Source organism: Diorhabda sublineata, chromosome 1, assembly GCF_026230105.1.
Source record: "Diorhabda sublineata isolate icDioSubl1.1 chromosome 1, icDioSubl1.1, whole genome shotgun sequence".
Lineage (NCBI taxonomy): Eukaryota > Metazoa > Arthropoda > Insecta > Coleoptera > Chrysomelidae > Diorhabda > Diorhabda sublineata.
In genome coordinates this window covers 11,490,791-11,503,062 of record NC_079474.1, presented here as the reverse complement: position 1 = coordinate 11,503,062, position 12,272 = coordinate 11,490,791, and the positions used below count along the sequence as shown (strand labels likewise).

Here is a 12,272-nt window from a genome sequence, read left to right as displayed (position 1 = left end):
TTAATTATTTTTAATCTGTTAATCTTGTATTCCGAAGAATTAAATGGAAAAGATATATACAAACAACGTTATCTATTTTTATATACTTAAATTCTGTGTGGAGCACGAGCCCTTGCCTTGTCGGGGTTTGCAACTGGATACGCAGCAGTAAGGCGATCGCCCGTATCGTATGACAGATGGCGCGTTAACCGATACCCATCGCAGGCACAGTCGTAAATACTGTGATATTTTATGCTCGACAGCAGTGGCGTACAACAGTGATTTATGCCGATCTTAGTTAAATTACGATCTACTTGTTTTTCTAATAGAACAAAATTTATCAAACGCACTGGGCATCGAATTACCGAACGAAAAACTTAACCTATTCAAACTATTGACGTATTTATACGTTGTTGCCATATTACAATTTTTTTCTTATTCCTATATACAAAGTGTTTTCTAATTAATGATGTTGGAAAATCTACTATTTATTGAAGAAAAATAATGCGTTGCCATGATACAATTCGAACGGGAGGTTCTGAAAAAATCTAACCTATTTAAATATTGACGTAATTATACGTTGTTGCCATGTTATAATTTTTTTCCTTGGATTCCAAGGAAAATTTGAGTTTTATTAAATAGTTTCCCGTATAGAAATTTCCTATATACAGAGTGTTTTCTAATTAATGATGTTGGAAAATCTACTATTTATTGAAGAAGGAAAATTGCGTTGTCATAATACAATTTGAACGGGAGGTTCTGAAAAAATCTAACCTATTTGAATATTGACGTAATTATACGTTGTTGCCATGTTATAATTTTTTTTCTTGGATTCCAAGAAAAATTTGAGTTTTATTAAATAGTTTCCCGTATAGAAATTTCCTATATACAGAGTGTTTTCTAATTAATGATGTTGAAAAATATACATATATTCATTGAAAAAGAAAAATACGTTGCCATGATACAAGTCCAACGGGAAGTTCTGAAGATATTTAACCTATTCAAACTATTGACGTAATTATACGTTGTTGCCATATTATAATTTTTTTCCTTGGATTCCAAGGAAAATTTGAGTTTTATTAAATAGTTTTCCGTATAGAAATTTCCTATATACAGAGTGTTTTCTAATTAATGATGTTGGAAAATCTACTATTTATTGAAGAAGAAAAATGCGTTGTCATGATACAATTTGAACGGGAGGTTCTGAAGAAATCTAACCTATTTAAATATTGACGTAATTATACGTTGTTGCCATATTATAATTTTTTTCCTTGGATTCCAAGAAAAATTTGAGTTTTATTAAATAGTTTCCTGTATAGAAATTTCCTATATACAGAGTGTTTTCTAATTAATGATGTTGAAAAATATACATATATTCATTGAAGAAGAAAAATACGTTGTCATGATACAATTTGAACGGGAGGTTCTCAAGAAATATAACCTATTTAAATATTGACGTAATTATACGTTGTTGCCATGTTATAATTTTTTTCCTTGGATTCCAAGAAAAATTTGAGTTTTATTAAATAGTTTCCTGTATAGAAATTTCCTATATACAGAGTGTTTTCTAATTAATGATGTTGAAAAATATACATATATTCATTGAAGAAGAAAAATACGTTGTCATGATACAATTTGAACGGGAGGTTCTCAAGAAATATAACCTATTTAAATATTGACGTAATTATACGTTGTTGCCATGTTATAATTTTTTTCCTTGGATTCCAAGAAAAATTTGAGTTTTATTAAATAGTTTCCTGTATATAAATTTCCTATATACAGAGTGTTTTCTAATTAATGATGTTGAAAAATATACATATATTCATTGAAGAAGAAAAATACGTTGTCATGATACAATTTGAACGGGAGGTTCTCAAGAAATATAACCTATTTAAATATTGACGTAATTATACGTTGTTGCCATGTTATAATTTTTTTCCTTGGATTCCAAGAAAAATTTGAGTTTTATTAAATAGTTTCCTGTATATAAATTTCCTATATACAGAGTGTTTTCTAATTAATGATGTTGAAAAATATACATATATTCATTGAAGAAGAAAAATACGTTGTCATGATACAATTTGAACGGGAGGTTCTCAAGAAATATAACCTATTTAAATATTGACGTAATTATACGTTGTTGCCATGTTATAATTTTTTTCCTTGGATTCCAAGAAAAATTTGAGTTTTATTAAATAGTTTCCTGTATATAAATTTCCTATATACAGAGTGTTTTCTAATTAATGATGTTGAAAAATATACATATATTCATTGAAGAAGAAAAATACGTTGTCATGATACAATTTGAACGGGAGGTTCTCAAGAAATATAACCTATTTAAATATTGACGTAATTATACGTTGTTGCCATGTTATAATTTTTTTCCTTGGATTCCAAGAAAAATTTGAGTTTTATTAAATAGTTTCCTGTATATAAATTTCCTATATACAGAGTGTTTTCTAATTAATGATGTTGAAAAATATACATATATTCATTGAAGAAGAAAAATACGTTGTCATGATACAATTTGAACGGGAGGTTCTCAAGAAATATAACCTATTTAAATATTGACGTAATTATACGTTGTTGCCATGTTATAATTTTTTTCCTTGGATTCCAAGAAAAATTTGAGTTTTATTAAATAGTTTCCTGTATAGAAATTTCCTATATACAGAGTGTTTTCTAATTAATGATGTTGAAAAATATACATATATTCATTGAAGAAGAAAAATACGTTGCCATGATACAAGTCCAAGGGGAGTTCTGAAGATATTTAACCTATTCAAACTATTGACGTAATTATACGTTGTTGCCATATTATAATTTTATTCCTTGGATTTCAAGAAAAATTTGAGTTTTATTAAATAGTTTTCCATATAGAAATTTCCTATATACAGAGTGTTTTCTAATTAATGATGTTGGAAAATCTACTATTTATTGAAGAAGAGAAATGTGGCGAGTTTAAAAGCCATAGAAAATCCGAAATTTCATAAAGAAAATCATTGGAAAGAAACACCTCGAAGAAAAGTATATAGTACGAGGATGGTCCCAGCAGGGTTAGCATATTAACCTGTAAAAATTTCGACGTCCCAGAGTTACCACAAGAGCTTAAAAAAATCAGTTTTATATCTACGAGGAAGATCCCAGAAGTACTTGGCCCAACAAAGAAAACACGAAAATTTTGGAAAAAAATATAATTATTTTTCAACGGAATCTTCTTTTAGCTCCAAACACTTTTCCCAACGATGTTCAATAAGTTCGATACCTGTTTTGTAATAAAAATCGCCAAGTTATTAATTGTCGACATAACCTCTTCATTGTAGAAAAATGTTTGACCACCGACTCTCATTTCTAAATCTGGGAGCAGAAAATAATCCGAGGAGGCTAAATCTGGCCAAATGCGGTCGGTTTTGTTTGATTTCCTCGCTCCAATGTCGCAATAAGAACCTTGATTGCTGATGGAACGATCTTTGGCTTCTTTGCAGCTGGTTCTCCCTCTTCAGTCCAGGTATTTCTGGATTAATGAAGGACATTTGGCAAGATAAAACTGTTAGAAGTCGAAGATAGGCTTTTTTTATCCACCAACAGTAAAAGGCCGCCAAATGATAATACTACAGCATGGGTAATACAAACGGTTTTGTTAAATGTTGTTTATTGAATTCTGAATCTCGTAGCGGTGATAACCGTGTCCTTTGTGTTCGATTGGTTTCTTTGATTGTGTCGAACACTTCTGGTATAACATTCAGAATTGAAACTTCTACGTTGCTCTATTGGAACCGTGAGGATATTTCCTGTTTTTCTGATAAAAAAGGCAGCCATTTGCATCGAAATACTTCATGCGCGAACCACTTTTGTTGGATTTGAAAGACTCATACAGTCGATTTTCGGGTTCGTATGCAAAGATTCTCCGCCAGTCACGATCTTATGGAAATATTTTGAAGCTTTTTTTGAGCGATTGTCAAGTTGCGCAATATCTAATCTTTTGGCATCAAAATGTTTATCCAAAATTAATGCCCCAATCAGCAGATTACAAATTAAACTTATTCTAGCAACTGGGAATCCAGTTGGGGGCTGCAACCATCCCGGATTTCCATAAATAAGTCCCAGCTTTATCAATAACTATTTTATGACTGCTTTTGTTCGATGTGCTCTTTTGGATACGCGGATACTGCGAATTTATTATTTTTTTCGGTAAAATCGAATACTAACTAGTTTGGCATCCAATTATTTTCCCGTCTAGCGAATTAAAAATAAGCAAAATAAACCCTGGTCCATTAAAGATTGCGATCTTTATCTCATTCTTCAAATATTACGTAAAGAAAAATTTAACATAACATAATAAAAGCTGTCAAACATAAATCTAAATACGTATATCAGCTTTGGTCCATGAAGAGGATATCTTAGTTATCGAAACGTGTAATCGCAACTACCGACTAATAGCTGACTAATTTCATTTTTACTTTGTTTTATTATAATTAATATTAATCAAATTAAATTCCATTTTTTTCACCAAGATGAATGTTTCAAGTATCTACTCAAATGACACTTGTATGACAACAGGTTCTGAACACGTTCAAGATTGAAAATGTCGAACTTTATGATCGCGATGTCAGATTTGACGTATTCACATCAGTGTTGCCATACCTCATAACTTAAACAGCAACCTTTTTATTATTATTTAAACCCCTTATCGCTGATTCAGATATGAGACAAGGAAAAATTTAATCACTCTGTAGTAATCACTAGCATCCATTCCAATATCCTTAAAATTTTTTTTTATATATTTACTTTCGATCCGCTCAATTCCATCGCATTTTTTCCAAAATACTTAGAATCGTTCGGGCTATCAAAGCTCATAATAATTTTCTATTATTTCAATCCTGCGATTCGAAATAAAACACACCAAAGCCTACTCAGCCTGCTGATAGATCCCCCACTTTTTGTAAAGTGGTAAGTTCTTATGTTAAAATCATTCTTTATGAACGTGAAGTTGCTTAAAAGTCAAAGTTCAAACCCTTAGGGTCCATCTATAAATTACGTCACACGTGAAGGGTGACATTGTGTGACAATGTGGTGAGGGTGGTCCTAAATTTCGTGATGACACGTTTCAAAATCTATTACAACCTAAATGTTGAAACACGAACTTTAAAATTATTAACATGCGAAACAAATTTGAAATTAGCAAAGAAAGTAATTTAGATGCTCTATATCGTAAACCATATTTTGCATCATACAAAGCCGCTAATCGACAAAAGCAATTATAGTTTTTCCAATATCAATTGCAGATTATAAAAACTTATATAAGAACCCTGGACTGGAATCATTATAAATTGGACGGCATCATACGCAGATGCACTCAATTGTAGTCCTACTTGGAACTTATATATTATACAACGTAAATAGACGAGTAAAATATACTTTGTCTGTAAGGGAGTTTGGTTTAAACCGGATATCAGACAAGAACTGAGACCTTTTTGTACCCCATTCGTTTTTTTTTCCTGGAAAACGAAATGTCAAAGCAAAAACAATAAAGAAAAATGAATTGTTTGCAAATAAAACAAAAAAAATAAATTTCAATTCCAAAGTATCTTTATAAGAATCGTCGAAACTAGATTGAATTATTGAGGGTTGTAAAGAGGGTGATACCACATACTCATCTTCTTCTTTTATAACATGCTCAACACTGCTCCAACTCACATAACTGTCTTCTGCAATTGATATTGGAAGAACTATACAGGGTGTCCCACGACAAGTTAAAACTATCTGTATATGGCAAAATACTTACAGTAAAATTATGAAAATTTGTACGTTTGGGTTTTAGGAAACGATCTTTTTAACTAAAATATTTTCAAAGATGGCCGACTTCCGGTTCCACTGTAACTTTGTTATTTTAAAAGGAACACCCTGTGTATTCATACATTTTTGAAATCTACGTAAAATTTTAGTACACTTTTGTCTGAAAACTTTTTTCGAAAAATTCATACTTTTTGAGTTATTAAATTTTTTGTAAGAAATTTGACCGTTGCAGACCCTTATAAATTAGTTTTTTACGAAGATACCCTTAAATATATGAAAATGGTTTCTGTTCGGTTGCTTTTAGCAAGGTCAGACGTATTTGAATCTATGTTGAAAAATTCTTCATTTTATACAGGGTGTGTATAAAAAGTGTTCAAAGTTTAACTTCATAAATATCAAATTTCTTTATTTTTTTAAACAGAAGTACCCTGTTTTTTTCTATTTTAATGCATTCGGGGGTGAAAAATAAGGCAAATTCATATATACTTTATATACTATACCTTACCGTTAACCAGATATTAACACGTTGAGCCCCAACAGAATTGGATGAAATTTCCCCCTGGCCCAATAATTTTTTTGCCCTATTATAGTCTCCATATGGGGTGTAATTTCAAGGAAAAATAATGAAAAAATCTACTTGAAATAAAAAATGCGAAAAAATTATCGGTACAACTTTCCCCAGGTGGACCGCACACAAAAAATTGTTTTATAAAATATCATTTTTTTATACCCCAAAAAAATATATGAAAATATGTACAGGTAATGTAAACATTTCACATATTTAAAGTTATAATCCAAGTTTATTTGAATAATGCCGAAAAAACCTAACCAAAATAACCTAACCAAAATATGAAAGTAAGCTTTTTGGGTTTTTTTGGGTAATGTTTCAAGGACCTAGGGCGGTCCAACCCAACTGTAAGACCCAAGAAAATGCAGTCCCTTGGGCTTTGGAGAAGGTTTAAAATAAATTACGTCGTGTGGTCCATAGGCCCGATCTGGGTTGTGAGGTAAGTTCAGTTGAGGACCAATGGACTGCGCCGGGGCTCGACGTGTTAAATGTTTTCTGTAAATTCTTAGAGATGCAGGTGGGGTTTAAATTTTATTTTGACACGTCGATACAAGCACTAAGAAATAAAAAAGTATTTTTCTTTATTTTGTCAGGTTCTGTAAAAAAAATCAAATCAAATTGTATTTACTAATCCTATTCCAACTTTTAGACGTTTACGAGATATTTGAGGTTTTAAATTATTGTATTTTTTAACAAGTTTTAATTTTTTATGTATACTTTTAGTAGGCTTTGTAATAAATGACACTCATTCAACTGTCATTTGTCAATTGTTAAAATAACTCGTTCTAAATTTAATAAAAATTTTCAGAAAATATTTAATATCTGGATAACGGCAAGGTTTAGGTATAGGAAAGTATACATGAATTTGCCTTATATTTCACCCCTGAATGCATTAAAATAAAAAAAACGGGTATTACTGTTTAAAAAAAGAAAGAAATTTGATATTTATGAAGTTAAACTTTGAATACTATTTATACACACCCTGTCTAAAATGAAGAATTTTTCAACACAGATTCAAATACGTCTGACCTTGCTAAAAGCAACCGAACAGAAACCATTTTCATATATTTAAGGGTATCTTCGTAAAAAACTAATTTATAAGGGTCTGCAACGGTCAAATTTTTTACAAAATTTTAATAACTCAAAAAGTATGAATTTTTCGAAAAAAGTTTTCAGACAAAAGTGTACTAAAATTTTACGTAGATTTCAAAAATGTATGAATACACAGGGTGTTCCTTTTAAAATAACAAAGTTACAGTGGAACCGGAAGTCGGCCATCTTTGAAAATATTTTAGTTAAAAAGATCGTTTCCTAAAACCCAAACGTACAAATTTTCATAATTTTAGTGTAAGTATTTTGCCAAATACAGATAGTTTTAACTTGTCGTGGGACACCCTGTATAGTTCTTCCAATATCAATTGCAGAAGACAGTTATGTGAGTTGGAGCAGTGTTGAGCATGTTATAAAAGAAGAAGATGAGTATGTGGTATCACCCTCTTTACAACCCTCAATAATTCAATCTAGTTTAGACGATTCTTATAAAGATACTTTGGAATTGAAATTTATTTTTTTTGTTTTATTTGCAAACAATTCATTTTTCTTTATTGTTTTTGCTTTGACATTTCGTTTTCCAGGAAAAAAAAACGAATGGGGTACAAAAAGGTCTCAGTTCTTGTCTGATATCCGGTTTAAACCAAACTCCCTTACAGACAAAGTATATTTTACTCGTCTATTTACGTTGTATAATATATAAGTTCCAAGTAGGACTACAATTGAGTGCATCTGCGTATGATGCCGTCCAATTTATAATGATTCCAGTCCAGGGTTCTTATATAAGTTTTTATAATCTGCAATTGATATTGGAAAAACTATAATTGCTTTTGTCGATTAGCGGCTTTGTATGATGCAAAATATGGTTTACGATATAGAGCATCTAAATTACTTTCTTTGCTAATTTCAAATTTGTTTCGCATGTTAATAATTTTAAAGTTCGTGTTTCAACATTTAGGTTGTAATAGATTTTGAAACGTGTCATCACGAAATTTAGGACCACCCTCACCACATTGTCACACAATGTCACCCTTCACGTGTGACGTAATTTATAGATGGACCCTAAGGGTTTGAACTTTGACTTTTAAGCAACTTCACGTTCATAAAGAATGATTTTAACATAAGAACTTACCACTTTACAAAAAGTGGGGGATCTATCAGCAGGCTTTGAGTGTGTTTTATTTCTAATCGCAGGATTGAAATAATAGAAAATTATTATGAGCTTTGATAGCCCGAACGATTCTAAGTATTTTGGAAAAAATGCGATGGAATTGAGCGGATCGAAAGTAAATATATAAAAAAAGATTTTATGGATATTGGAATGGATGCTAGTGATTACTACAGAGTGATTAAATTTTTCCTTGTCTCATATCTGAATCAGCGATAAGGGGTTTAAATAATAATAAAAAGGTTGCTGTTTAAGTTATGAGGTATGGCAACATTGATGTGAATACGTCAAATCTGACATCGCGATCATAAAGTTCGACATTTTCAATCTTGAACGTATTCAGAACCTGTTGTCATACAAGTGTCATTTGAGTAGATACTTGAAACATTCATCTTGGTCAAAAAAATGGAAGTCGGCCATCTTTGAAAATATTTTAGTTAAAAAGATCGTTTCCTAAAACCCAAACGTACAAATTTTCATAATTTTAGTGTAAGTATTTTGCCAAATACAGATAGTTTTAACTTGTCGTGGGACACCCTGTATACTCAACACCTGTAAATACAAAGAACGAAATGATCGATAGAATAAATTTCAATTGTGATGCTAAAAGGCAGGATCTTGAAATGATCTCACAAGAACAACAAAGAATTTTGCCTATCGCGAAGTTTCTTCCTCGAAGAATTGCTGCTAGACTTGCCAAAGAACTTAGTGTGGATAATGACGATGATCCCGTAAGGTTGGATGAAGAAGATGTTAACACAACTAATGTTCCTGACATTGACAACAACAAACGAGAACGAAGTGTTTGCTACACCAGTCATAAACAATTTAAAGTAGGTGATTCGAAGTCCTTTCCCTCAATATTATTTAGTTTATATCCGTAATTAATATAATATATTTCTTGTTTTGTTAATTTCTCTGATCACTCGTTTTTTGTTTTGTCAATTGTTTGATTTGATAATTTCTAAATGTAAATTTGCGAAATATTTGACGTCTCAAATACTATCAGCTTTGACAAGGAGCAAAAAATCATGAAATTCGTGTGACGTAATTTATGGATGACCCCTCGTACCTAAATAAATTTGTGAAAAAATGACACATTTTATAAAAAATTGCACTTTCGGCTGGTTACAAACAGGTCAATTATGTGAACACCCGATATATTTCAAACGAAAATACTGGAATTATAATTTGAAAAAAATATTCTTCTAAAAGAAGTGATACGTTCATGGATGACGAATACTTCATTATTTTATTACTCTCTTATTAATAAAAATAGACTATAGATTGATATAATTCCTGACAAAGAAAATTCTTCAAAAAATGATTACGAAATATTTGAATGAAACATATTTTTGGTTACACCTCGTATTTTAAATATAATATCAACTAAATTAAATTTGTATTATTAATAATTGAATATTTCATAAAAAAAGTCTAGTAGGTATGTCGCGAGTGTAATAATTAACGTTTGGACACTTTTTCTAAATTTTCTTAACACGCATTTTTATTTATAAACTTACCTTGATGTCGTCATTCAAATTTTCCTTTTTCACTGTTATTTTAGTAATAGACACTTCGCTATCTCCCGTTACATTTTCCATTAGAAACTTGATTAATTTTGTTTTTAACGAAAATGAAATAAAAAAAAGTTTTTTTTTTTATTATATCGTCTGGTAGATCGACGCGAAGAGAATAGAGAAACTGACGAACGTTGTAGACTTTTGGGTTTTCGACAATGGTTAAAAGTATATTTTCGGATTTGAAGTGGGGTTCACTCTCGCGCCATACGCGTGTTTGAATGTTGTGCGGCGCACGTGCGCGTCTCCAAATTGATTTCAATACAATCAACAATGTTTTGACTCATTTTTTTTATTTCAAATAACACTGGTAGACAAAAAAAATATCAACTAAACAAAACTTTTAGCTTTAGACCAAACCGATGTAATGCCCATGTATAAAAAATAACCTACGAACATATTGAAAAGTGGTAAAAAAGTCGTTAAACTGAAGATCCCAAAACAACCAAGAAAACAATTGGGAAGTTAGGTTACGTAAATTGAAAATAACAAAAAAAAATTTGTGTCGAGTTATAACTTTAGAGTTGATACTAAATATAGAGAGAGCTGCACGTGATTGGTATTGTACTTTTGGAAAAGAGAGAAAGAAAATAAGTTTACCTATTTCTATCCAACTTATTATTCTTCTTCTTTATTATTCAGCGCCATCTAGATACCGTTTTTCGCATTGGTGTCGCGTAGAGTATTAATTTTGTTTATTTTTTAAACTTATAATCAAAATATCACACAAAAACTAATTACTATCATATCTTATATTTTTTTTTGGTATTATTTTTGTCGATAATGCTGTTTATAGCAAAAAAATTGGATCGTTAGTAATGAAGTTAGGCGGTAACCTCACTTCATTCATTTTATCGTTAATCTGTTCCATGCCAATCGAACCACAGAATAACGCACCTCATCAGTCACGTACCATGTGTCAAATGTAGAACAACGCCATCTGGACACGATTTTTCTTATTGGCGTTGCGTACAGTATTAATTTCGTTTAATTTTTAAAATAATATTCAATATTCAATTTTTTTTCTGTTTTATATTCTTTTTGGCATTATTTTTTTCGATAATGTCGTTTATACAGAAAAATCGTATCGTTAGTAATGAATTTAGACCCTAACCTCACTTATTTCACTTTGACGTTGGTATGTTTGTTTCATATTAATCAAACCACAAAATAACGCACCTCATCAGTCACATACCATGTGTCAAATGTAGAACAACGCCATCTGGACACTATTTTTCTTATTGGCGTCGCGTACAGTATTAATTTCGTTTAATTTTGAAAATTACATTCAATATACTAAGAAATAATACACGGAAAACACATTTTTGTTCTGTTTTATATTCTTTTTGGCATTATTTTTTTCGATAATGTCGTTTATACAGAAAAAATCGTATCGTTAGTAATGAATTTAGACCCTAACCTCACTTACTTCACTTTGACGTTGGTATATTTGTTTCATATTAATAAAACCACAGAATAACGCACCTCATCAGTGACATACCGTGTGTCAAATGCAGAACAACGCCATCTGGACACTATTTTTCTTATTGGCGTCGCGTACAGTATTAATTTCGTTTAATTTTGAAAATTACATTCAATATACTAAGAAATAATACACGGAAAACACATTTTTGTTCTGTTTTATATTCTTTTTGGCATTATTTTTTTCGATAATGTCGTTTATACAGAAAAAATCGTATCGTTAGTAATGAATTTAGACCCTAACCTCACTTATTTCACTTTGACGTTGGTATGTTTGTTTCATATTAATCAAACCACAAAATAACGCACCTCATCAGTCACATACCATGTGTCAAATGTAGAACAACGCCATCTGGACACTATTTTTCTTATTGGCGTCGCGTACAGTATTAATTTCGTTTAATTTTGAAAATTACATTCAATATACTAAGAAATAATACACGGAAAACACATTTTTGTTCTGTTTTATATTCTTTTTGGCATTATTTTTTTCGATAATGTCGTTTATACAGAAAAAATCGTATCGTTAGTAATGAATTTAGACCCTAACCTCACTTACTTCACTTTGACGTTGGTATATTTGTTTCATATTAATAAAACCACAGAATAACGCACCTCATCAGTGACATACCGTGTGTCAAATGCAGAA

The 12,272-nt window shown here is 30.8% G+C and overlaps 1 protein-coding gene across 1 annotated transcript in view; it reads right to left on the bottom strand.

Annotated features, from left to right (window-relative positions):
* The window catches only part of LOC130452471 (sine oculis-binding protein homolog), a 31,761-nt gene extending 21,460 nt beyond the window's left edge, over positions 1-10,301 (bottom strand). The window contains exon 1 of the mRNA XM_056791775.1: positions 10,085-10,301. Within this exon, the coding sequence (XP_056647753.1) occupies positions 10,085-10,165 (81 nt within the window). The 5' untranslated portion in view covers positions 10,166-10,301. The remainder of the gene's footprint in view (positions 1-10,084) is intronic.
* Positions 10,302-12,272: the final 1,971 nt, after the last annotated feature.